General features: G+C 26.4%; 3 protein-coding genes across 4 annotated transcripts; 2 read left to right on the forward strand and 1 right to left on the reverse strand.

Moving 5' to 3' along the window:
• Positions 1-44: 44 nt before the first annotated feature.
• On the forward strand, positions 45-16,263 carry LOC132929127 (interference hedgehog-like). 2 transcript variants are annotated; one of them, XM_060994237.1, is made up of 14 exons: positions 45-218; positions 294-346; positions 11,094-11,196; positions 11,329-11,964; positions 12,143-12,364; positions 12,432-12,587; positions 12,651-12,806; positions 13,069-13,158; positions 13,239-13,452; positions 13,761-13,920; positions 13,995-14,214; positions 14,372-14,587; positions 14,660-14,859; positions 14,934-16,263. In XM_060994237.1, the coding sequence occupies exons 3-14, from the start codon at positions 11,133-11,135 to the stop codon at positions 15,081-15,083; spliced, it is 2,484 nt and encodes an 827-aa protein (XP_060850220.1). In that variant the 5' UTR covers positions 45-218; positions 294-346; positions 11,094-11,132; the 3' UTR covers positions 15,084-16,263. The 2 variants fall into 2 exon arrangements, with proteins under 2 accessions (XP_060850220.1, XP_060850219.1); XM_060994236.1 differs by having other exon boundaries at positions 45-346.
• LOC132929128 (large ribosomal subunit protein mL49) lies at positions 16,180-18,574 on the reverse strand. The gene is made up of 4 exons (XM_060994238.1): positions 18,427-18,574; positions 18,197-18,291; positions 17,439-17,628; positions 16,180-16,558 (listed from the first exon to the last, which is right to left on the reverse strand). Exons 2-4 carry the CDS (start codon positions 18,257-18,259, stop codon positions 16,278-16,280), a joined length of 534 nt encoding a protein of 177 aa, XP_060850221.1. The 5' UTR covers positions 18,260-18,291; positions 18,427-18,574; the 3' UTR covers positions 16,180-16,277.
• Positions 18,575-21,432: 2,858 nt separating this feature from the next.
• LOC132930521 (ubiquitin-conjugating enzyme E2 W) lies at positions 21,433-24,545 on the forward strand. The gene is made up of 6 exons (XM_060996446.1): positions 21,433-21,802; positions 21,881-21,972; positions 23,762-23,864; positions 23,928-24,083; positions 24,159-24,234; positions 24,311-24,545. Exons 1-6 carry the CDS (start codon positions 21,779-21,781, stop codon positions 24,322-24,324), a joined length of 465 nt encoding a protein of 154 aa, XP_060852429.1. The 5' UTR covers positions 21,433-21,778; the 3' UTR covers positions 24,325-24,545.
• The last annotated feature ends 1,387 nt before the right edge of the window (positions 24,546-25,932 follow it).

Raw genomic sequence — 25,932 nt, forward strand, 5'->3', positions numbered from 1 at the left:
AACCTCAACGCGCATGCGTCTGATACCTGAACCTGTTTTGTTTGTCGGCATTTCAGACTTCAGTTTCCACTTTCCTGCAGGTGAATCAGTTCACTTGTTTCCGTTCAACGTCCGTGGTACCTAAGTGCTTGTGCGGTTAAACTTATTACATTTAGCAATAGAACCGTCCGTTACTCAATTAAATAATGTTTAATTACAATTAATTACGTGACTTTTAAGTAATTAAATCGAACATTTTTATTTTTTTTCGTCCCCGTGAAGTATAAAAAGTTAATTATTTAATATTATTATAGGTATATTTCAAAATAATATCAACAGATACGTCAGAAGTTGTCTATTAATTTTGGTGAGTACCTTCTTAGTTCTTACCCTATTTAATTTTATAAATACCTATATATTTTTTAAGTCACTTAAGAATTTTAAATAGGATATACCCATTTATTCAGTTCACGTAATTTATGTTCTTTTATTACATTATCAATTTTTGTATTGCATATCTTTCTAGTTACATTTTGTTTATATAGGTAGGTTTTCAATTATTGTATTTATCCATATATAATTTTATGTTTTTATTTGAAATTGGAATTATTTGTATTGTTGTCCACAATATTAAATAAATACTTAATCATGTATTTTAACTCATTGATGGAAAAGTAAACTAATTTTCAGTATTTACTACCTAAGATATTTTTCTCATGAAAGTTACTTAAATATAAGAGGTATTATTAATAAAATAGTCTTTTATAGTACATATTTAAAAGAAGATTTTATAAATCATTATATTAAATAATATAACTACTAACTAGTATCTACTTATAATCTTTATTTTATTGTAAGACCCGTTATTATATAGGTATACATTATATATATTATGTGTTAATTTATTATATCTAAATTGTATATCTTGGTTCTACTTAAAATAATATTCTAATATCACTATTTGAAATTCAATCAATGGGGTATTAAATATTAAAAAAATTTCACATTTTATAGTTTTGGTACAAAATGTATGGTAATAATTCCAAGAATTTGACATAATTTTAAATTTAACCTAGCTTAAATATTTTTTTTTTTAAGAATAGCTCAGAATTTTTCAACATTTGCATATTTCTGTGTAAGGTGAATATTATTCAAAATCTGATTGGATAGACATTTGTTTGATATTCATAAATTCATAGTATGACAGTATGTATAGGTATACAATACAATTTCAAAAATGTATGTTGTATATTTTTGCATATTTTACTAAATTTAAATTATTTTGTTTATTTAAAGATTTTATATACCTAGTTTATTAATAAGATAAAATAATACATCAACAAAAATTAAATTTAAATTACCTATAGCCTATAGGCTATAAGAGAAATCTTATTAAAAAATAAAGAGCCTTCATAGCCATTTTTATACTAATTATGTATAAGTATTTACTTATTATTAAAATTTAAAGTTGTTACTTAAAAAAATAAAATATTCAGTTTTAATAAAAATAAAAATGATAGTACTTCATGTTTGTATTTATTTTTACAATTTTTGAATAATTATGGACTTTTGAAGTTAATTTCCATATAGATGCATACTAAGATTATTTAATGCATTCATAAGTATATATTTCATTGTTTTTAAGCATAAAAGTTATATACCTCGTTTATAACTAATATATCTTAATATAACCTGATAGCTACATTCGCCATATCTAAAAATTATAATTATGTAGGTAAGTATTCAAAACAATTTAATATATTTTTATTATGTTCATACACAATTGGTTTATGAAAATTTGAGTAAATGTTTAATTATTAATTATACTTTTAATTAGCAGATAAAATTTCTTAAAATGTCTTTGAATATAAGCTTAAATTAAATATACATAGCCTATACCTATATTATTTTGTCTCAATTGGAAAATATTGGATTATTTTCTTTCAAGTACTACCGACTTCATAAAATATGAACCATTTTCTTATATGATTTACTCGAGGATTTACTATTATTTTTCCATTATGTCAAGTAAAATTATATTTATTGTTTTTATTTTAGATCTTGAGTAGGACAAGTGTTTTACATCAAGTTTCATATTATGATAACTTAATTTAGGTTGTCTAATTTATTGATAAAAACATTCACTTACAATTATTTATCTATTGCCTATTGGTAAATAAACTTAAATACACTTGACGTCTTGACATATATAATTTATTTACTAAATCTATACAAAACTAATTATAAAAAAATCCTGAATAAAAGAAGTACCTATACTTGTTTGCGAAAAAAAAATTACGTGTTTAAAATAATTTTTCCTTTTTAAATTTTCATAATAATACAATGTTATATTGGAGTGAACTGAGCACGATGACTGAGGTATCCAACACCCACTACCTAGAATCTATATCCTGTTCGTATACCATTTTAGTATTAATACCCACAAGTATTTTTATACATTTTTAAGTATTAAATAATTATCCATAATATTTCTAGAAAAGTGTCTAAAATTATACCTACTTAAAAATCAAAACGATAAAATTAATAAAAACTTTTAAATATTTCGTACCTCTTGGTTAATTTAACATTATGAAGTATAGATATTACAGTAATATTATTATTATTATAATAATCTACGAATTTATTTTAGAAATGGAAATATATTTTATATAGAAATCAAAATACCTTTAATGTCCTTTGTAAAAATTCTTATAAATTATAATATATTACATTATTACAATATTTAATTTGTTACTTTTCATAAGTACATATAATATGTTAATACAGTAAACACTATAAATAGGTACAAATTAAATATAATCAGTAATCATTATTATAGGTTTTGTTATTTTAAGAATAATTTACATTTTTTGTATACTAGACAATTTAAGTTTGATTCATATAAATGTATAGATTTATAGTTAATGCAATATTATTAGATCCTGTTTCCTTGATAGTCTATACCGTTAATAACGACTATTATTGCATTTTATTGAATTATTCGTGTAGTTTTAAATATACGCGTTTAATAGCGTTGTTATAGTTACAAAACCGATTTTATGATCATGTTAATTATGTACCTCGAGGTATTAATAGTGTTTCTATGCTATATAATCAGTGATTTTTTTTAAATTACAAAGTGATTCATACTATCAAAAAATGTTTTTTCCATCCTTATATGTTGTGTGGGAACGGCTATTGTGTTATATTATTAAAATATTGGGTCCATTGTTGTGTGCCTAGCAGCCACAATAAGCATTAAAACATCAGACAGCTGTGGTTAATCATGATTCACAGACCTGTCTCGTATATCTCCCATCATATCTTCGCTTGTTCATCCTGAATACGACGTCATACGTGCTCGGACAAAAAATTGACACTTTTCGTTTTCACAGTGTTTATATTTTAAAATTAATTTCTATATTTTCTTATTAAAGGAAAATAAATTTCTTAATGGTTTTATTGTGGTGTGTTTATGATCTATAATTTTATTTTACATAATAATATACCTATCGTATACAAAATTAAAAATGATAATGCGTGACTTTTATAATATGCATATAAAACAAACAGTGTGTAATAGTAGAGTATTACTTGGTACATTATATATTTTATTATACTATTGGGTTTTTATTATAATATTATGTAGTTAAAATTAAAATACTATATATGAACGGAATTGTAGGTAACACCGTCCGTTTTATGTGGGCGACCAGATTTATGTGTGTGTAGCTGAGACATAATGCATAGTGAACCCACTATTTTATTGTTCTTTGTATCATCACGAACTACATTGGTATTAAACGGAAAGAGTAAAACTAAAATAAATCTGTATTGAGATAATATTTGTGTAGTTAAAAGGACATGTTAGATGACAGGTAAGCGGCACAGAAGGCCCAAACATTCCAGTAGCGTTCATTGTTGATCCAAAATTGTTTACACGTAACAAAGAATAAATAAAATGAAAAAAAATACCTACAAATCGTTATTGTGTCCCTATGCGTTTTAAGCCTTATAAATTCCGACATTTCAACAATATTTTGCTTTTGACCCACTAAACTATGTAATGTATTTGAAAAATATAAAATGGCGCACAATAGTGTTATACTCAATGAGCCTATAGTTGTTTTGTACCCTTATGTGTAAATTACATGGTGATTGTGTCTGGTTTGTCAGATGTTATACTTGTTTCTCACAAGGTACAGCCGTGCAGGCCCTTAGGTTATACGCCTACTGCCTTTAATAACACCGTATAATCACATTTCGGTGCAAAATGTTACACTTATTATGTTATCGGCTAATCACTTTTTTCTCTCCCTTGTTCGTATGAACAACATATAGGTAAGTGTGTACCGAATTTTTCTCCGTAACGAATAACGAGATGTTCTTTGTTTGAATTCCAAAGAAATGAAACCTATTCAATTCGAGATTATCAAAGGGTTTGTTAGAAGAAAAATAACCAACATAAACGATAAGTTATTATGTTTTTTTTTCATCACAGCCACGCTGTATTTGTTAGATCCTATTAACGACTGACTTGTTCGGATCCATAGAATTGTTATTTATAAAACTGTAATGTAACTAGATGTGCACATTATTTAATTCTATCTTTGTTAAAAAGTGCTAGTCATGTATTTCTAAATCTCTGTAAACATGTAGATAAATGAAAACTCAACATAATTAAAAAAAAGATTCTTGGACCCGACCCGTTCTTGTTTCGATTACAGTACTCGTATATTTGTAAACTAAAAACTCGTTTTGTGTTCCATCAATGAGTGAAAAAAATCATTCTTAAATCCAAAAAACATAAAGTAGTTAAACAGTGATGAGTGATATCAATCGTAAAGAGTTAGGTATTTGGGTATCTGAGAGGTGATGTACAGAATATCCACTATATTAATCAGTAGATAGTTACCTACTTAGTAATTTTATCGAAACGTTAAGAAACACCTTAACGTATGTGTAATAATCTATAAAACATTCAAAATAAATCAACTTCCGCTTGTAATTGTAACCCATCAGACTTGATTGATCGTTGTTTCTTGCTTATAGGATCAGATTTCCACTACTCCTTTTTACCGTATTTAAAGTGTTCAGTTTGCCGGCTGGATGTAAGTAAAAAAAACATACACGTCTATAAGTATACTGTACGATACGATTATATAACCGGTTCGAAAATATTTTATACAGACATCGAATTTGTATAACAAGCACCAGAAAATTCGCATTGACATCATACACAAGGAAAAGAAAAACATTTTTCGTTAGTTATATTATCGAAAGACAGACTGGTTTCCTTTTAAGTATACCGATTGTATATTTTTTTAAAACAATTAAAACGGAATTTTTGTGCTTTACTCGTTCCTATTTTTTTATTGCAGCAACTGCTTATTGTGATATTATTAAATAGAGCCTCCGATAGCATTGTAATTAGTATTTGTCGGACTTTTCAATCATTACCATTACTTATTTAAGATTTTTTTTTTTATTTACGTCAATTGTATTGAAATAATAATACATCTTTATAAATAAAATTATTATTTTAAGCTAATTTTATTTAAAAAACAATGCATTAATCATTAATACATTTAAAAAACTAGCTAACTGTATCTACAAGTTTTTGATACTCATATTAATAATTTTTATTTTTAATTAATCCTTGTATGATTATTGGTCACAACAGTAGACACATAACAAAATTACGATGAATTTCATTATTTAATTTTTTTCTTTAGCTGAACATATGTGACTTAATCTTTTAATATTCATTAATATTTCAAACGAAGTTTTAAAAATATTAATTTTTATTAAGCACCATTTAGGTTCAACAATCGTTAATCGTTAAAAATGTAAACTGCACTCCGAAAGAATTTGTATTTGCATTTATTTATTTTTATTAATAGATATTATTGCTATTCTATCCATAAAAAATACTCCTTCAAACAATGCCGGTTTTGAAGGAATAATAAATATAATAAATAAACCTACTAGCAGCATCTACAACAGTAGTAGTAGTAGCAACAGGTCCGGGTTGGGGAAGATTCAGCATTCCAGGTCGGTTGTTGTATCTTGTGGATGGTTTTGTTCCACACCAGTTCAGGTGCGTTCATCCAAAGACAAAACATACACGCTGCATTCTCTTATTGGATCTTCAAAACGAATACATTTATCTTGTATAGGTTGTTTTTCTTTTAATTCATTCGTTTGGTTGAATTTTCTTAACAAAAAATAGTTTAAGAAATACTTTTTTTTATACGTTTATTTTGATTTAATGTCCTGTTGTATATCGCTGAATATAGCTTTCCGTGTTCGTTATCTGGTTTCCTTGTAATAACGCACCTTAAAACTGCATTGTATTGTACATAATAATATGAGCGTCAGTATTTCGCTTGCCTGGTGCATACATATCTGTATCCAGCAAAAAACAATCGTAAAACGATTCTTAGTTTATAATATAAAAATATACTTAACTATTATTTATGATTAACTAATAGGTAGGTATGTTGTATAGTTTGATTTAAAATAGACGTAGGTGAATACACGGGATATGTTATCCAAAATGTGATTTATTTTTTAGTGATTTATTTTTTTATGTTTATGCTTAAGTATAATATATATATACTAAGGTATATAATCATTCCACCCAGACAGCACAATATGCAAACCAACACATCTTTTTACGTCCGCTTCATCTTGCATGTCCTTGTTTCCACTCTGTGCACATTTTACTAACCAAACCAGACACATAAATATCGTCTTAGAATATTATTATTCAGACTTAACGTATTTCTGTACATGTTATTATCAGTTACAAACACAGTGTTTATATTGGATGTTTACAAAGTTATCGATACTCGAACATGCTTATGTCGTATATATATATATTATTATATACACTTATGTATATAATATTTATAAAATACAAATACAGATACAAATATGAACATGTTGACATTGCATTAAATTATTATTATTATTTTTATTCCAGGATCAGTTCAATACACTATAGTCAAAACCTCTACATTGGCATTTTTACAAGTGTCAATACTCAATAATCGTGTATAATATAGTATATTGTTAATTAACACATCAAAGAATGAGTAATTGCCGTTGTGAATATTGAATAAATTAAAACCCAACCTAACTTATTATACTTATAGGCATAACTAATAGTATAATACGATCGTATGATGTGAGCCATTGTAAATATTTGTAAATATTTTATACTTATAAATGTCATCATACTTTTTATTATAATTAAAATTTTTTAGATTCTGAACTGAGTGATGAATGTATTGATTTTACAATGATGTGTGTTTTTATTTTTTATTTTTGTGTTTGTCATCACGTTTTGGAGTTGTAATAATGCTTTGATTTTTGACTTCAGCCCCTCTTTGAAAAGGAAATTGAATCTGGTTTCCAGGAGTTTTCAAAAGCGTCAGGAAAAATCATGAAAAAATTACAGAAAAACGGGAATTTGTATACATAACCACTTTTCGACTAAATCGATTTTTTGATTTTGCTGTAACTCAAAAACGAATCATTGTAAATACTTGAAATTTTCACCAAATGTTTATATTAGCATTATATCTATTTACCATTAAATTTTCAAAATATTTAGAATTTTTTTAAACTATTTATTGACATTGAAATTTTCGATTTTTCTAAGTTTTTTTTTTTTTTTGGAATGACTATAAAAAAAATATTGGCTTTCCAAAAAATCTTTAAAATTTAATACAAGGTTTATTATAAATTATTCTTAATGTAATAATAAAAAAAAATAAAAAATCGTTGGTCACAAGCATTAAAAGTTCAAATGTTTACAAAATATGTTAAAATCGCGGGGAAGGAATTTTGAAGTTGAAAATTTATAACCATTTTGTAATATATATCTAAGGTTAAAAAACCCAACACAAGGTTCTGCATAATTTTTTCTTCAAATAACTATAAAATAAAACTCCAGCGCCAATCTAGAAAAGATTTTATGCGTATGAAATTTAATTTTTTACGAAATCGCGTAAAATTACGATATATTACAATTTAAATAGGTATAGGTAATAATATAATATATCCTACTAATTATCCTAGACTGACAAATCATCTCTGTTCAGAATCGTTTTTCCTATACAATGATACCTGTCATTGCATTCAAATTTAACACATCCATTATAGTGACCTAATCCCCATCTCTACTATACAGCAGAGCGATACCCACTTGCCCACCTTTTTTTTAATTAAATTAAATTGTATAAATACTAAAATACTTGAAAAGTATTTAAATAATTATAAACCAAAATGTATGTTATTAAAAGATTTGATTTTAGTGTAATTTTAAAACTATAGATACTGGCATATACCTATCTTATAAATTATAATATTTATAAGTTATAACTGTATAAGTATTACCTTTTTTCTAATATTTATAAATATATATTAATATAAGTAATATAGAATTCGGGTATTTTTAATTTATAAATATATTGTTATTTTATAGTACGTGTCAGTAATAATTTATTAGTTCATTATAGGTCATACAACATTCTCTATTTTTTTCTTTATTTTTCTTTTGAAAAGTGTGAGATAAAATATTTTTCGGATAACTTCCTTTTCCTGTTCTGCAATCGTTTGAATTTGAACCGCATACCATGCGATAATTAATGCCTATCGATGTGGTGGGCCCTATGAAACTGACCTAAAATTGTGTATTCACAGAGTTAAATCTCTAGTGATTAAAGGAAATTATATTCGTGCCACTTAACAGTTTCCAACAAATATATAATAATTTTTCCTAGTGTATAAATTTGAAAAATAATTATATGAAAATAGTAAATATCATAATTTCATCTACTAAATTAACAAACACGGCTGATATTTACTTAATTTTCAAATAATCCATATTAATTAATGCAATTAAATTACTTTGATTAGCTATATAAGCTTATAACTTATAAGTTATAAGTTATAACTTTTAAGGTACATATCAGTAACGTATTTATTGGAGGGGCATGGAGAATAGATCCTATATTTAGACCCGGTATTATACCGGCGGTACATAAGTAGCTGTACAGTTTTATTGTTATAAAATGCTTTACATAGAGTAACTGAAGTTAAAAATTGCAATAGCTCTAAAAAAATTATTTTATATTTTTTTTTCTCAGGCAAATCTTATATAAGCCTCTGGTACTTATATATAATATTTATTAAATGTATTTTGTTTATAGAGTTTTAGACATATATTATAAATTACCATTTATTATTTCTGACTGGTTAATTTGTATTTACTACAGTGCATAATGCATATTATACAATTTGTATTTCTAATGATTAATGTCGCTTAGGAAATATAAGCGTACCTATAAGTATATATAATTAAAAATAAAGTTGTTATTTTGGAAGAAATTGATTCAAATTGTATATAATGTAAAAAAGAAAATTTTAACGGACACAGTGGTATCGAGTTTTATGGATAATTTTATAATGATGAATGATGATATACCTAAACAAACACATATTATCCAGTTTTCGATAAAATCGATTTTGATTTTTAATGTATTTATTTTAATCTCGATGATCTTGAGGTTAGGTTCAACCAGAAACTACTTTTTACTGCAGTATTGCTCCTCAATTTGACGTAACACAATAAAAAAAATATGCACAGGTTTAAGAAACCAATACATTCTTAACATTCTTTGCTCAGCTTAAAAACTAAAATTTAAAAATGTCGGATCATTGCTTCATAAATTTATGATTTTAAATTATTAATTATTTTATTATTAGGGATGTAAAAAATTGAAACTAAACATATATATATAATATATTTACAATTGTGTATTTTATTACCTCAATTCAATGTACACCACTATCTAGTACCTAAATAATAATATTCGTTGATATTAGAAAAATATTATGAATAGACCGGCTTCTGGGTGGTACCAAAAGCTTATAATTCAATACATAGTACCCCTATGAAATCGTTCTTTTATTTCGCAATAGTAAATTCATTGTTGGAAATTTGACACCTATGAAGCCCTTATTTCCTATAAGTTTTATATAATATAGGGGTTTGTTTTTCTATAACTATAACAATACATTTCGACATTTCGTAACAACAACTAGTTACCACTGAAAAAAGTAGGCTTGAATGATGTATATAATAAACAATAGATAATATAATATTGTTTTCTGATAAAAAAAAAAGTATTGTTTAGTCTATCTTTTTGAAATTTGAATAATAATATAATATCATAGTCTATCGAGATCAATATAAATTTGTATTCGTAGTTTTATTATGCCTATTGGTAATGTTTTTCAGTTTAAAACTATGTATATAATTATAATTTTATATTGTACGTCTTGTACATTTTACTTTACTTGTTAAGATATCATATCTAACAGTAAACTTCATAAAGTCATGAACTCGGAAGGATTTTTGTCTCATTAGCAATATTTGTAATCGCGTGCAAAAACACGTTTTAGTATGCTGGATTTTATAATATGTTGCTTCCTAATGTGATTTATTTAAACCACCAAATAAAACTACCGAAGTGAAGAACAACGCGACATTCTTGTTTCCCAACCTTGGTAAAAACAGGTGCTTGTCGCTTGTTGTAAAAAAATTTTTTTTTTAATATCAAATTTTATGCTTGACGAAAGAATTCAATTTGTTTTTAAAAATTGTAACTCATACGGTATTTCTATAATTCAATTAAATAATTACTTTATTTTGTGTACTTAAAGCTTAATATGCTAATGTCTAAATTAATAACACGCATAATGTGTTAAACAAATTAACATGGAAATGCAATATAAAACTACTATATTCACTATGTATATCTTCTTCATCTTTCTCTGTTAAATAAAAATGTAATAAAACTGGTTTTAACATTATTTGAGAAGCTAACAATTTTGGACACTAAAAACCTGAAATTTATTACCTGAAGTTCTAAGATTTTTTTATCTATTATTTTTTTTTAAATTTAGTTTTTAATGATGAGTTAATTTAATAAATAATGATTCTGCAAATATTTGAATGTGGTTTCTACTATATTAATATAAACATATAAAACAAATCTTAATATTATATTTCAATTAATGATTACTTTATTTTGTTCCAGAAATAATAATGAAGTGAACTACCTAAGCCAATAAACACAATGATTTATTGGGGGGTTTTAATCCCAATTTTAATCATTTTAGAATTTTCAAGAAATACTACAGGTATGATAATCATTATTTTTTATAATATATTTATAGTAATATTTTGTTTTGATATTTTTATTTTTGTTAAAATTCTATGAGTGTTTTGTCTAAGTTATATTTATTAATCTATTTTTAACTTATTGTTTCTAGCAATTGGAATCTATTTTATACGGTCACCTGAATCGTTGGTAGCACCACTTCATGATGAAGTAGTGTTTGACTGCACTCTTAATATTAATGTGGACAATATAAAATGGCTGCATAACTCAAAGGATTTTATACATCCAGCTCCAGTACATACCAACAGTAATAGTAGACTTGTTGTTAAAGTTGAGAGTATTGCAGAAACTGGTGATTATCAATGTGTGGCTACTATTGGTGCATCCTCTTTGGCATCTACAGCTGCAACATTAACTTTGGCGACGCTGAAGGAATTTGATAATCGTTCATTATTATCAAGTGATGATACATTTAAAATTACTGCAGGGAATACAGTTGCTTTGAACTGTGGAAAACCTATTCAAAGTGATCCACCTGCTTTAATTCAATATTATAAAAATGGTCAACCATTACTTAGAACAACTCCAGTATCTTCAGCTGGATCAGTACTATTGAAAAATATTCAATCTGAACATACTGGCCATTACACATGTTCAGCAACCAATAATATTTTATCTCAAGTAATAAATTCTTCTATGTCTTTATACTTGGATGTTCGTTCAAGTCATGCTGCACTATCACCAAGGTTTATAAGTAAACCATCATCTTTATATATTGCTCAAAAATGTAAATATTTATTTTCAGTAATAATTATTGGTTAATTATTTATATACATTTGATTCCTATTTATATTAAATGTATTATTTTATAACAATATAAAATTTTTTGGAGGTTTTTTTTTAATACTTTTAAAACTCATTTATATATTGATTTTAACCAATATATTTTATTTTAATAATTTCAGATTCAAATGTTAGTATTGAATGTGCCCCATACGGTGAACCAGTGCCTACAGTTAAATGGCTCGGAGTTCATAAGAACATACTTATAAATGACAACAAAACCAATATTGAATCGGGCTTGTTAACTATACGTAATCTTAGTATTGAAGATTCTGGTATATACGATTGTATTGCTGAAAATAGTTATGGAAAAATCAGTCATTCTATAACACTTCAAGTTCAAGGTAAATATTTTTTGACAATTCTAATAACACATATTTTAATGTATCAAATGTTTTTTTTATATTTTAGAGCTGCCCTATGTTAAGAATGGTCCAAGTGAATCTGTGGTAATAGATGAAGGCAGTTCTGAAACATTAAAGTGTGAAGCAATGGGAACACCAATTCCCAAAATTATTTGGTATCTTAATGGGAAACCAGTTAATGATACAAATATAGTTGTTAAAGGTTAGCTATTTTGAGCAATAATTAAAAAATTATAATTTATTTAAAAGAAATTATTTTATTCAGGAAGCGTTTTGACTTTAAACAACACTAAAAAGTATCAAGCCGGATTTATTCAATGTTTTGCATGTAATATCTTAGGGTGCTCATATTGGGCTGCTATGATTCAAGTCAATCCAAAACAAATTACACAACTTACTTCTCAACAACATTATTATGAAGGTGAATTCAATAATTGTATTATCAAAAAAAAAACTATTCTGTTGGTTTATTTTGTTTGTAAATTAACAAGTTGGCATTTAGAATATTGAAAATATTATGCTGTACAATAATATTAACATTGTATAATTAAAAATGTGTGCATGTATAAAAGACATTAACCATACATGACATTTTTTTTAAATAATTATTTTTCGTTTTACCTATTTAAACATTGAGCAAAAAAAAAATTGTGGTGATAAAAACAGGAAATTTTTTTTTTTAGATTCTACAACACGGTCTCCACAACGAGATAGAAAAGATAGAAACCACAAAGGAAAAGGTAGAAAAAAAGATAAAAAGAAAAAAGGAAATGGTATGTTAAATTATAAAATATTCTATGGTCTATGTATGCAAATTATTATTTAAAATTGTTAATGCTTCTTATTTTTATAGAGATGGTTCCTCCTTCACAACCAAATGTAACCAGATTAACAGAAAATTCAGTGATGGTACGATGGTTTGTTCCACCAAATGATGGACTGCAAATTCGATTTTTTAAATTGCAATACAAAGAAGTTGGTGGTAGTTGGAATACAAGCAGTGATGATATACAAATGCATATTCGATGTTATCAAGTGGACAAGTTATTACCTGATCATGATTATGTGTAAGTGTACAACTTAAAAACATTAGTACTCAAATTAATTAATACACTAACATTACAAACAATATTTTTTTAATTAATTTAAAGTAAGTACCTACTTGTCAACAAACTTTCCATGTTTAAATGAATTTCATTTTTATTTAGAACTCAGTTATTATTATCTAAAAATAGTTTTAGCATAAGCTAATTTATTTTTCAATTATAAATGGTCAGTTTTATTTATTTTAAAAGTTGAATTTAATATTATCAAAACAAAATAATTTACTATTGATGAACTAATTTTAATAACATAAATCTTTATTATATTTCAGATTTAGAGTAGCCGCAGTGTATTCAAATGATGACAATAAATCTGGTCCTACTTCAAAACATTTCTATTTGAGTAGAGGACCACCTAACAGATCTTTAATACCTCCAACCTTAGTATCTGCTAAAGCTGTTGATAGTACTTCTATATTATTAGAATGGGAGGTATGTAGTATTAAATATTTAAAAAAATTGTATTTCAAATATTCCTATTAAACATCTATAATTTAATTTTTTAGTACCTGAATTCTGTACTTGCTCCAGTTCAAGGGTTTTATGTTTATTATCGAGCTACTAGTACTGCAGGCGATTATACTAAAGCCATTGTCGATGGCCAAGATACCCGTGTATTTGTTGTTACACACTTAACTCCAGATACTTCATATGATTTGAAATTACAAAGTTTTACAGTACACGAAGCTTCTAATTTTAGCACCATACTCACACACAAAACATTTGGTATGTATCATTGTACCTTAAATCAAAATAAGTAACTTAAATGTATATAAATGTTGTACCTTGTATATATACATAAGTTTTTGTTTTAGTTATATTGTATATTAATTATTAGCATTATATTATATTGTATAACATTAAAAAAAATTAAATTTTTTAGGAGAACCTAAAACAAGTACAGATACTCCAAAGTGGACTGATAATATTCCGGATAATGTTGCAAATAATAATAATGCATATTCTACAATCGGTGGTGTGAAGTCACTCTATGTTTTGCTTGGTGCAGTTGTTGCTGTAATTGGAGCTATTGTACTACTTATATTTTTTACTGTATGCATTTATAGCAAACGAATGTCATCACACTCAAATTCACCAGGTAAATTATTTTTTTTGTAAAAACTTCTGTGTACTATTACAATACATTAACTATTTTCTGTTTAATTCATAGAGCTTAACAAGAGTTCTGAAGCAGTATCAGGACTAGAGCCATTATCAATGAATGGGTTTGCTCTGAAAAATGGTAAAATGGTTAATGGATGCACTTTGCCAATGGCCTCTGACAATACGCATGGGCACACTCATCCACCCAACGGATACGTGATACATCCAATTAACATAACCAGTAATCCACTGGCTCCTGATGCTAAAGTAAATATTTTTATTTTATTAATTTTAAATTTTTATTTTTATTGAATTATCAAATTATATTTGTTTATTTTTAGAATGCTATAGAGATCTCTTATTTGGCAAATCATAATAACAATTGTTCTGAAAATGAAATTAATTCATTGCCCAGACGAGCTATGCCCTTACCTACAGATACTCAAAGGACGTGGCATTCTAAAGACGCAAAAGATGAAAACTATGTTTGAGGTAAAAATACAGAAACCATTGCTGAATACAATGTTGTTTTTAAATGAAGAACGGTGTTCATCTGTCAGACTGAAGGCGGTTATATAAATACATAGATAAGATAGAAATCTACAAGACTGAATGCAAAGTCCTGCCAATAAATTGCTCATTGATAAGATACTTTTTATAATTATAACAACTCAGCTTTATTTATGTAAAGGATTATTTTGTGTAAACTTTTATTACACAGTCAACTTTTTTTATTTATATATAATTGCATATTTTTTGTACAATTGTCAGTATTGATATTTTAATAATTGCTCTTATTTGTTTGTTAACTATTCTTTTTATTTTTACATTGTTTTTAGTTATGCAGGGTACTTATGTGATTTAGATTAAGAATTTATATTTATACAATTATAGAATTTAGTTTTTAGTGTACCCATAAATAGTTGTGATGTGTGTGTTTAATTGAGATTTCAACTAAAATTTAATTAATCATGTACATTAACAATATTACTAAACAGTGGCATGTTGAACTTGTTTTAAATGAACATCAATACTAAATATGTCATCTAACATGTTCTAAAACCATAGTTAATTTTAATTTCAATTTTGGTATAATTTACTATTTGTCCAGTAAGAGAACATGCCGATTTTGTGTATCCCCGCTTAACACCTGGTCATTGAGACTGGTTCCACAATAATAAGATGTTCCGTGTGGATACCGAGAAGACCCAATTTTTATGGGATCGCAGCATATCTTTCGCTGGACATTGTATAGTAAAAATTCTATATCATTGCTATCTATAAGACTAATAGTTTATTTTTTTCCTTAAATACTTACTGTTATTTTAATTTATGTATATAATTTTTAATTTCATATTTATGCTACACTACCTCATAAAACTACCACTCAAATGATTTCTTTGGAAAGCAAAACTGTTCCCATGTCACTGTTTAAAATATTCTCTTACTATTAATTTTGTTCGCTCATATTGTAATTCAGTATTAACAGTAACTATTTTCTACTTCCTATATTTGTGTTTCTTATAATATTATGTTATCTGAATTTTTTAAATTTTAATGTTTAGTTATAAATAATTTAACAATGTGTTAAGTCAAAGTGCAATTTTAGTTTATTTTTACATACATTTTATTGTAAATTCATTTTTATATTATATATTTTTTTTTTACTTATTCTATTATTTTCTTTACAAACCTTTCTTGAGTAACCATTCATTAACTTTTGACACATGGTCCCCATGAATACATAAATGACCACATACTTCATGTACTTTAGTAGCTATTATTTTCTTATTTCCGTACACTCTTGTCAAATGATTCTTTATGGCTTCTTCTAATGCCCATATGTTACCATCTACATTGTTTATTTGAGTTATACGCCTTGTTCCTCTCATTGAAATTTTAAGATATACAGGTAGCATATGATTACGTGTGCGGTGAACAAAGTAAGGATATTTTTCAAATGTTGCTGTAAAACCATGAATCACAATAAAAATATGTAAGTTGTACAGTTTACTCTATATTAAATAATGGTATAATTCACTATGATTAAAGAAGTATAATTTTTAATAAATACCATAATCTATTCCAATTTTAAATAATTAAGTAATTTCAAAACAGTAAAAAAATTATAGTATATTATTTTTTTAAATGAACATAGTTCTAAAAATGTACTTTTCTATCAATTTTAAGTAATTATTAGTTATAAACAGCATTTTATTTTGTTTTTTTTTTTTTAATTTAATAATTAGAATCTATACAAAGTAAGAACAAGAAATTTTAATGAATATTTGAAGTGACAGTAATAATTAAATTTAAAAGATACTTAGTAATGCCACCTGACTAATGAAATTGGTATACTCAAGACGGGAACTAACTTCCTTGGTGATAATCAGGATTTAGAAGTTGTGTGGAAGGATCTTCAAATAATAAATGGTTTTAGATAATGGTTTAACTTTTAATGAAATGAATAATAGTGTGATTTAGTAAATAAACTTGAACTTTCAAATCAATTATTATTATTTTTAATAAAATGAGCAAAGACAATTTTACAATGGCAAATTAATTGGAAATTTAATTTAATTTTTTTTAATGTTAAATGTAAAGCTGTATGGATACCATTATTGATAACATAATTGTAAAATAAAATTTATAGTAATAAAAAAAGTAAATACTTTATAATCAAAAGGGTCATAAAGTAATAGGTGATAAGTAGGTATTCTAGCATTGCAACAATTTGAGAACAAATTTAGTGCCTCCTCCCCTCAAAAAAAAAAGAAAAAAATGTTCTGTTCACGGAATTTTTATGATATATTATATAATCAACACATTGTATTGATGTTGTTCACCTGTTTGTGGCTGCCATCCTGATGGTAAATCTTTCCTGTCAGATGGTATTGGTATGAGAGTCGACGGAAGTAGTCTCTCAACAAATTTCCATTCTTCTGGAGAAGATGATACTTCATACTTGGCATAACACGATGGGTCTTGAGCTATTGGACTTGAACGATACGATGAATCACGTTTGCATATTAAATTCTGTACATACACAAATGATAATAAATTTAAAAATGTATCAATAAAATGCAGTTTTGAACATAAATATAATAAATACAACATAATAAACATTAATAAAATATTAAAATTACACTTTCAATGAATTATAATATAGTTTATTAGTTTTATCTGTTAACGCTACAAAACTTTAAATTTAAATATTTAACTTAAAAAGTATATAACTGAAGAAGAACATCAATAGATAATTGATAAATATACTTTACAATTTAATGCTTTTAGGTTACTTGAAAATGGTAAAATTTGTCAAAAATCCTTTGAAGTCATGAAAGAAATAATAAAAAAATCAATGGCCTATAGAAATCTATAAACATCATTCCTCTCCATTATGCCTATAACTATTAATTTATTAATTTATTTGGGGCCCCCGATCAAGACCTTACGGGTTAAGTGGTTTCGGTGGTTTGCTTCCTAGATCTGGCCCTGCTTTGTACACAATCGTTAATTAGGTATTTTGTATCCTTTTTTTTCAGATTATAACCGGCAAAGCCGCAGGAACAGCTTTATCCTAAAATATTTAAAAACAACTTACATTTAATTGCAAAGACATTCCACTTCTTAGCGTAGTATTTTTGAAAAACATTCTCAGAGCCATGACGAGTTCGACAAGTTACAAACAAAATTGTTCTAAACAAAACACAAAAATTACTCCAACATAGCAAAATCGAAAATACTCATTAATTGTTTTATGAGTGACGAGCGTCGGAGTATGAGTATGTGAATATTACTGAATAGGTATTTAAGTGAATAATGAGTACTTACTAGCTACTGATGCTACTACCCTAACTTGGTGTGATCCCAGTAATCCTTACTCCTTAGATTAGATCTAACTGATCTTGTGTAATGTGTTTAGATATTATCATACATGATATAGATAACAATTTACTTTTTTATCACAGTCCTTATCACATTCCCAAAAACTAATAATATACTTGTCTTTTACTTTTTAGTAGCATAGATAATAAATAATGAGTGTGGCTACGATCAAGCCACGAATTAAGATATACGTATTATTATTCGTGGATCAATCCGATCAAGGTGGATATATCCACCTTGGCCACGATAATATATACTATATAGGCTACTCAATAGATTTTTTTTTTTTAAATCCAAAAATTGCAATGAATAACAGAAATAATACCAGTTATGAATTGTAAGAATCACACCTATAGTACTCAAGCAGCCATTAATTTAGTTAAATAATATTCTATATCATGACTTAGTGTAAACATTACAAAATCGGTTCAACGGCAATACGGCTTGTCGGCATGTTAATTGAATATGGTTCGTCAATTATTACCTCGGATTCATTAAGAGATATTAAGTCATGGGCTGACTTAAATTAATTTTTCACTATTTTTAATAATGTATAAATAAACTATTGAAGTTTAAAGTTCAATCGTCGTAGACATAAACATTGAGAAAATTCAAATCAAAAATTGATGGAATAACCCTGAAGAACGGGCCCTTCTTTCAGCCTTGGATGTCGAAGACGAATCTTATAAAAAATGAGGATAGGTACACAATAGATTTATGCATTAAATAATTTATCGTTTTAATCATTTTATTATGAGATTTTTTTATTAGTTATAATATTTTGCATAACTTATAAGCCTAGGTATGAGATTTTCAAGTAAGTACCTAGAAAATATTTTTATTTTAAAATTAGATTTTAGTTAAATTTACCTTAATATTAAAACTATAACAACATACAATGAATTCCGCTGAACGAAAATTTACTGTTGTACGTTAGTACGGCAGAGACAACATATACAAGTTGGAAGTGAGGAGTCGTCTTAAGAATAATAATTGTTTCCAAACAACAATTATAGTTATTTTATTATTTACTGTCTGAATACTAACTAAAATCTTCATCCGATTTCCATGTAATAATAATATTATTACTCTGTTACTTATTTGGGTTAAAACGATGAGTACGAATTTGAGACTTTCTGTTTAAAATAATGTCCATTTTTTCCTATTCATTTTGATTATTTTATGGGAGATGGGACACCAAATTTACTGGTTGGGCTTTGTTTGCAACCATAGGGACACAACATTTATTGGATACCATATCATTAATATTAAATGTATACAACTAAAAATTAGGTTTTCAGATTTTTTTATTATAATAATAGCATAATATAGTTGGTACTAGGTACCTATTAGCATTAATTGTAGGCGGACATCAAGGGGGCTTAGGGGCTATATAGAAGGGGGTGTGGGGTCACTTTCCATTTCTCCTAAAAAGTCAACCTAACCTCCGCCTAAGGATTAGACTGATTAGAGTAATAGACTATAATCAATGGTACTAACCACTAGGTATTCATAATAAATTATAAACCAATAATTTAAAACCATACACAAATTTGGCGCCATAATATGTATTTTAGATTACACCGTCACACCGAGAGTGCCAGTTGGGTCAGTGCCCAGTTGTAATTCTTAATTTCTTATGTTGAACATCTGATATATTGGTGATATATGGAATTCTTCACTCTGGAGTCCAGTCTGGAGCAAGGGCAGATCCAGTATGTCTTTTATGGTACTTTATAGGAAAAATTATTTAATGTAAATAATATAGTCCTTTGCCAAAAAAAAAGCAACAGATAAAAATGTATGTTTTTTAATATTATTTTTTTCCGACGGGGGTGACACTTGCCCCCAGTTCCCCCCTGGACCCGCCCTTGCCCGGAGAGTGGAGACCAATTTCTAATTTCTATACGGCGTTGACTAACCTAATAACCTGTGTATCAACTAATTACTATCTTAAATCATATATGATCTAAATCTAAATCTAAGGTATTAAATCGTGAGTGTGCCTAATAAACTTTATTATCTATATTCTATACCTAGATATGAATGACGCCGGAGTGGCCGGACCATATAGAGCCCAGAGCATTCATAAAATATAGATAATTATTCTGTGGTTATATAGGTATTTATAATATAGTATAACATGAGAATTATACATCTAGCATTTTAGTATAAGTTAATACCTAATTGGCTAATACCGTCACCATGTTTATTGATTTTTATTATTATAATCTAAAAAATAGCTTAACTCGTGACTCACGAGTAATTATTATTAAATTATAATATTAATAATTGTTTGATTAGACCTAATAATGTTTATGAAACCCAAGTGGCAAAGATAAAACCATAGGTCTAATTACCAAATACAATAGCATATATAAACACAGAGTAGAATTTCATTTCATTTAATCATTTCGCACATTCTGTGCCCGTACACTGAGCATAGAAATCTAAGATTATTCTACCGTTAAACAATAAAAATGTTTCTTTCGATTGCAGCTATAGGATAGAGATTATGATTGCAGTTATAGCCACGTCCGCTCGATTGTCAGAATATGTTACTGGCTAGTGACTAGACCGTTTAAAAATATTATAATATATTACAACCACAGTGACACAGCATAATGTTTGTTCTTCGGGGTTCGTATGTTTTTCAGTTAATGACATTCGTATTTTGTAATCTTTAATCCGACGTTGCATCAAGTCAGACTATCACTATTGTATTTGTTTTTTTAAATAATTGTTGTAGACTTGTAGTATTGTATTATGCTTGGTAACTTAAACTTTATTTAGGACACAGACGACAGACATACAGTTTGTCAGTTTAGTGTTTACACCATTTACGGCCTTACGGGTCTACTATGATTTAAGACCATTTTATTCTTCCATTGCGTATACACTATACGGTCAGCTGTCGTGTCATCCGACACACACTGTACTAACATGTTAATGATAAGAGACATCAAGACCTTTTGTTGTTTCCAAAGCGAAATAGTTAATAGACTCAAGACTCATTTTTTTTAAATACTCGACTAATAGAAGATATAGTGATACACTTATTAATTTTGTCATAATTAATTGATTATTATTATTTTACGACGATTTTCAGCCAACCACGTATAGATCGTGTTCTCAGACATTGGTTTTATGTTCCTTCGTCTTTACTTAATGTTCAATATGTATACTATGTTCTCATTGATACAACAACACTATAATTAATTACTGACCGCACTATGAGTACTACACAGTTTTAATAATAAAATAAATTATTTGTTTTATTATCGGAGATTATCGTGAAATGGCTGGTAAAACACCATCTGAAGTATGTATCTGCTTATACATTGTCACAATCACATCTTTATTGTATAAAAAATGTTAATCGTTTTTCATTTTTCTATAGAAAAGACTGCATAAAGAATTGATATCGCTTGTTAAAGAACCGCCTCCGGGAATGGTTGTAGATGCTGATCAAGCCGAACAGAACCTCAATGTGTTAGTACAAAATTAATCTCTACTCATGTATTCATTTAAAGTTTGAACAATTTTTATTTTATGATGTATATGTAACATAATTACAAATATTTATATCCTATGATAATATTAAAATATTAAGAGGATATCATACTTACATATATTGTCTACATATTACAAACATACGGCATAGGAAATTTACCTTCAGCAGAACCAATTTTATGCTGTTATATTTAAGGTAGTTTAACATGTAGCAAATATTTTTAACAATTACAATGTTGATTGACTCAAAATAAGTAGTTATTTTAAAATTAAAAAAAAAATTGCTTCTTGCAAACATTTGCTACCTGAGAATCTAAACTTAGATTAGATTAGATTTAGATAACATTATATTGAATTGACCTATTATTAAACACTTAAAGATAACCAAATGTGTTGACCAGTTGTTGAATCAGTTTTTTGTTGGCTTGAATTTGACCACTTAAAGATAAAAACCTTATCTATCTTAGTTTCTTCGATTTTTTTTTTTAAGATATTTACATTTTTAGTCGTATAATTGTAAAATATGCAATTTAAAATTACACATAGCTGTTGAAAATTGAAAAATCATAATAAAAAACAACCGTTGTACAAACATAGTTATTATTTATATCTTTAAGTGGTAAATTCACTCTGACATAAGCTAATAAAAATTGATTCAACAACTGGTCAACACAAATTTCCCATCTTGTCAGTTTCCATAACTATTTTAAGTTAATTGTTTTTACCTAATTATGATGTTTTATTAGTTATTAATATTTTTATTTTATTATTATGTTGTGAGAATTGGAGGCTATAATATAAATCTAATATTAATGAAATATTTATTATTTGTTTTGTAATGGAAATTTAGTTGTTATATGATCTAAATTATTTAACTTAATTGATAATCTAATATTTTATACTTGAGTATGTTTATCAATATTCATATCTATGCTAGGCATAGTTTGGATAAATTCTAATAAACAAAAGTAGTTTTGTATCAACAATTAGGTAGAAAAATAAATAAATAATTTAATTAGTCCTAAAATGTAAATTCAAATTTTCTAATAATCTAACTACTTATCATTTTAATACAGTGAGTTCCACTTAATGTGATCACATTGGTTCAGATAATTTTGATTCTACTAACCGGTTGATTCCATAAAACATTTTTTTTATTAATGAGTTTATATTAGTTTTATTATTATTAGCTTAGATGTATGTTTAAAATAAAGTAAAAAAACTACCTATTTTTGATTGTACTTAAGAATCTACTAATTTCATTTTCATATTAGCCTAAAATTAAAATCCCTATTCAATTAATATAATATATACATGAATTTTAATTATTCAAAATTAAGTAAATAATAATGTATATAAATTAACTTTTGGAACTACTGAAAAGTATCGTTTTTGCCATATTTTTGAATAGCTCCTTTTAACTTTTCATAACAATTCTTGTTTTTTTTTAGTGAATGTTTGAAATACCATTAAAACGATAAGAATGTTCTTAAAAATGATTCAATTATCTGGTACTTAATGATTCTAATAAAAGGTTAATTTAACATTAGTAACATATGATCTGGTTTGGGATTTTCAATTTTGATTCCAATAAACTAGTGATCACATTAAACGGAACTCACTGTATTTACATTTTTTTTAAGCAACTTAGTGTGATTATTTTAATTTTAAGGAACCAAATGTATTATTTTCGTTCTTCAATAGTATATTGTATATCATACATATTTTATTTTTATATAATGTTTAAATCTTAAATCTTATTTTGTAGTTGGACTATAAATATGCAAGGTGCAGAAGGTACTTTATATGATGGAGAACAGTTTCAACTGCAATTCAAATTTGGTACCAGTTATCCTTTTGAATCACCTGAAGTAAAAAAAATTTATTTTATTTTAATATTATATTCATTTAAATTCATTTTCATTTATTTTAAGGTTACATTTGTGGGTCAAAACATTCCAGTTCATCCACATGTGTATAGTAATGGGCATATTTGCTTGTCTATTCTTACTGATGACTGGTCACCAGCATTATCAGTTCAATCTGTTTGTCTTTCAATTATATCTATGCTAAGCAGCTGCAAAGAAAAGGTAATTTCATAAAAAAAAAATACATAAATAATAATATAATTGTTATATTTTAATAATTTGTATTATAATTTACAGAAAAGACCTCCAGACAATAGTTTTTATGTAAAAACATGCAATAAAAATCCCAAAAAAACAAAATGGTGGTATCATGGTAAGCAAATAAAATCCCATATTTAACGAACCATTTTGTATTTAATTATGGTTTAATTTATATTTTTTCTGTTTAGATGACAAAGTTTGAAGCATTGAACATCCATTATTTTATCTTTTCACTATAATATACTCTCGTTTAGTGAAAATTGTGATCTTATTTTTATTGCAATTAAATGGTACTCACTTTAACAAAATCATCAATTAGACCCAGATCCTGTTAAATGTACATTTGTTTATTATAAATAAATATGATTACCTTTCAATTATTATACACACTAATAAATATATAATGTACTATTATTTTTTTAATTTGAGTAGTATATTATATTAAAAAAATAATTTCAACCCACATTGTTATTAAAATAAACCATAAGTATTAGGTATATTACAAGGGAAATATATTTGTAAAAAAATCATGTATTCATAAACATAACAGGTATATTTATATATTAAATTGTAAATCATAGATAAATTATGTATAAATTTGTTGACCCAATTATTTGGTACGTCAAAATAACACAAATGACACATTTTAAATTAATTAACTAATTGAAATGGGTTCCAAATTTGATATACTTTAATAACAGTATTGTGGATCATGTTTTATTTCATATTTGTTTATGAAACTATTTGCACTCCAACTAAATATGTATTATATTAAAAATATAATTTGATTTATTATGTTTTCAAACTTATTTTAAATATTTAATTTGTTTTTCTTATTTAAAATTTTTTTCTTGCCAGTGGCATTGCCTAATTGTTCGTACTAGAAAGCTACAAGTATTTAAATTTATTTTTTTCTGTAACAAATAATAATTAAAGAATATAAATGTCTCCAAAAATTTATTAAACACTCAATCATTTAATGTACAGCCATTAGGTAATCATTAGTCAATTTAAATACCTGCTGTCTAACTACTTAGATTACTGTATTAGTATTTAATTATTTAATTTTATAAATTAACTTTTTAATGTATATATTAATATATTATATATATTTTTAACTACTTAATAAAACATATAATGTTTATCATTTGCAGGCTCAACAAAGTATTTTGTCAGAAATTTAATCATTTTGTAAAAGAGAATTGAACTCTAGTAGCTTATTATATACCTATATATGACATAAAACACAACACTAGATAGAAAAGTTATTGTCTATCAGCCCATTGAGTTTAATGATTTTAACTTGCCCTACAAAGGTTATTGACCCATTTTGATGACTGGTAAGTTCAGAGTTTCAGGTGTCCCAAATATTTTCGATCATTCATTACTCAGCTGGCCAAAATGTTATGCAGGCATGCAGCCCTCGTATAATTCAATAACTCTCTGAACCTTGATGGAGATAGACTAGCTAGAGGGTTATTATAAATTATGATTACTGTTAAGTTATTATTATTTTTATTTCATCGCAACATTATCCGCGAATAATTCACTAGTTATTGTTCACTGTATCAGTCTGAACCTGTCTGTTTAAACTGTCTGTGACAACGTAAACGAAAAATGTTCTATCGGAGAATATTGTAGTGATATTAAGTAATCGTGGACATATTATGCTAATATACAATAATTTTAAATCTATACATCCGTATAAATCTAAAAACGGCATTACTCAGTATAGTCCGTGGTATAGAGGTGCTATAATAAACAGTTCGTTGCTAAAATCAGTGGCGGTATCTGGGGGCATGATTGCATG

Source organism: Rhopalosiphum padi, chromosome 4 (genome assembly GCF_020882245.1).
Source record: "Rhopalosiphum padi isolate XX-2018 chromosome 4, ASM2088224v1, whole genome shotgun sequence".
NCBI lineage: Eukaryota > Metazoa > Arthropoda > Insecta > Hemiptera > Aphididae > Rhopalosiphum > Rhopalosiphum padi.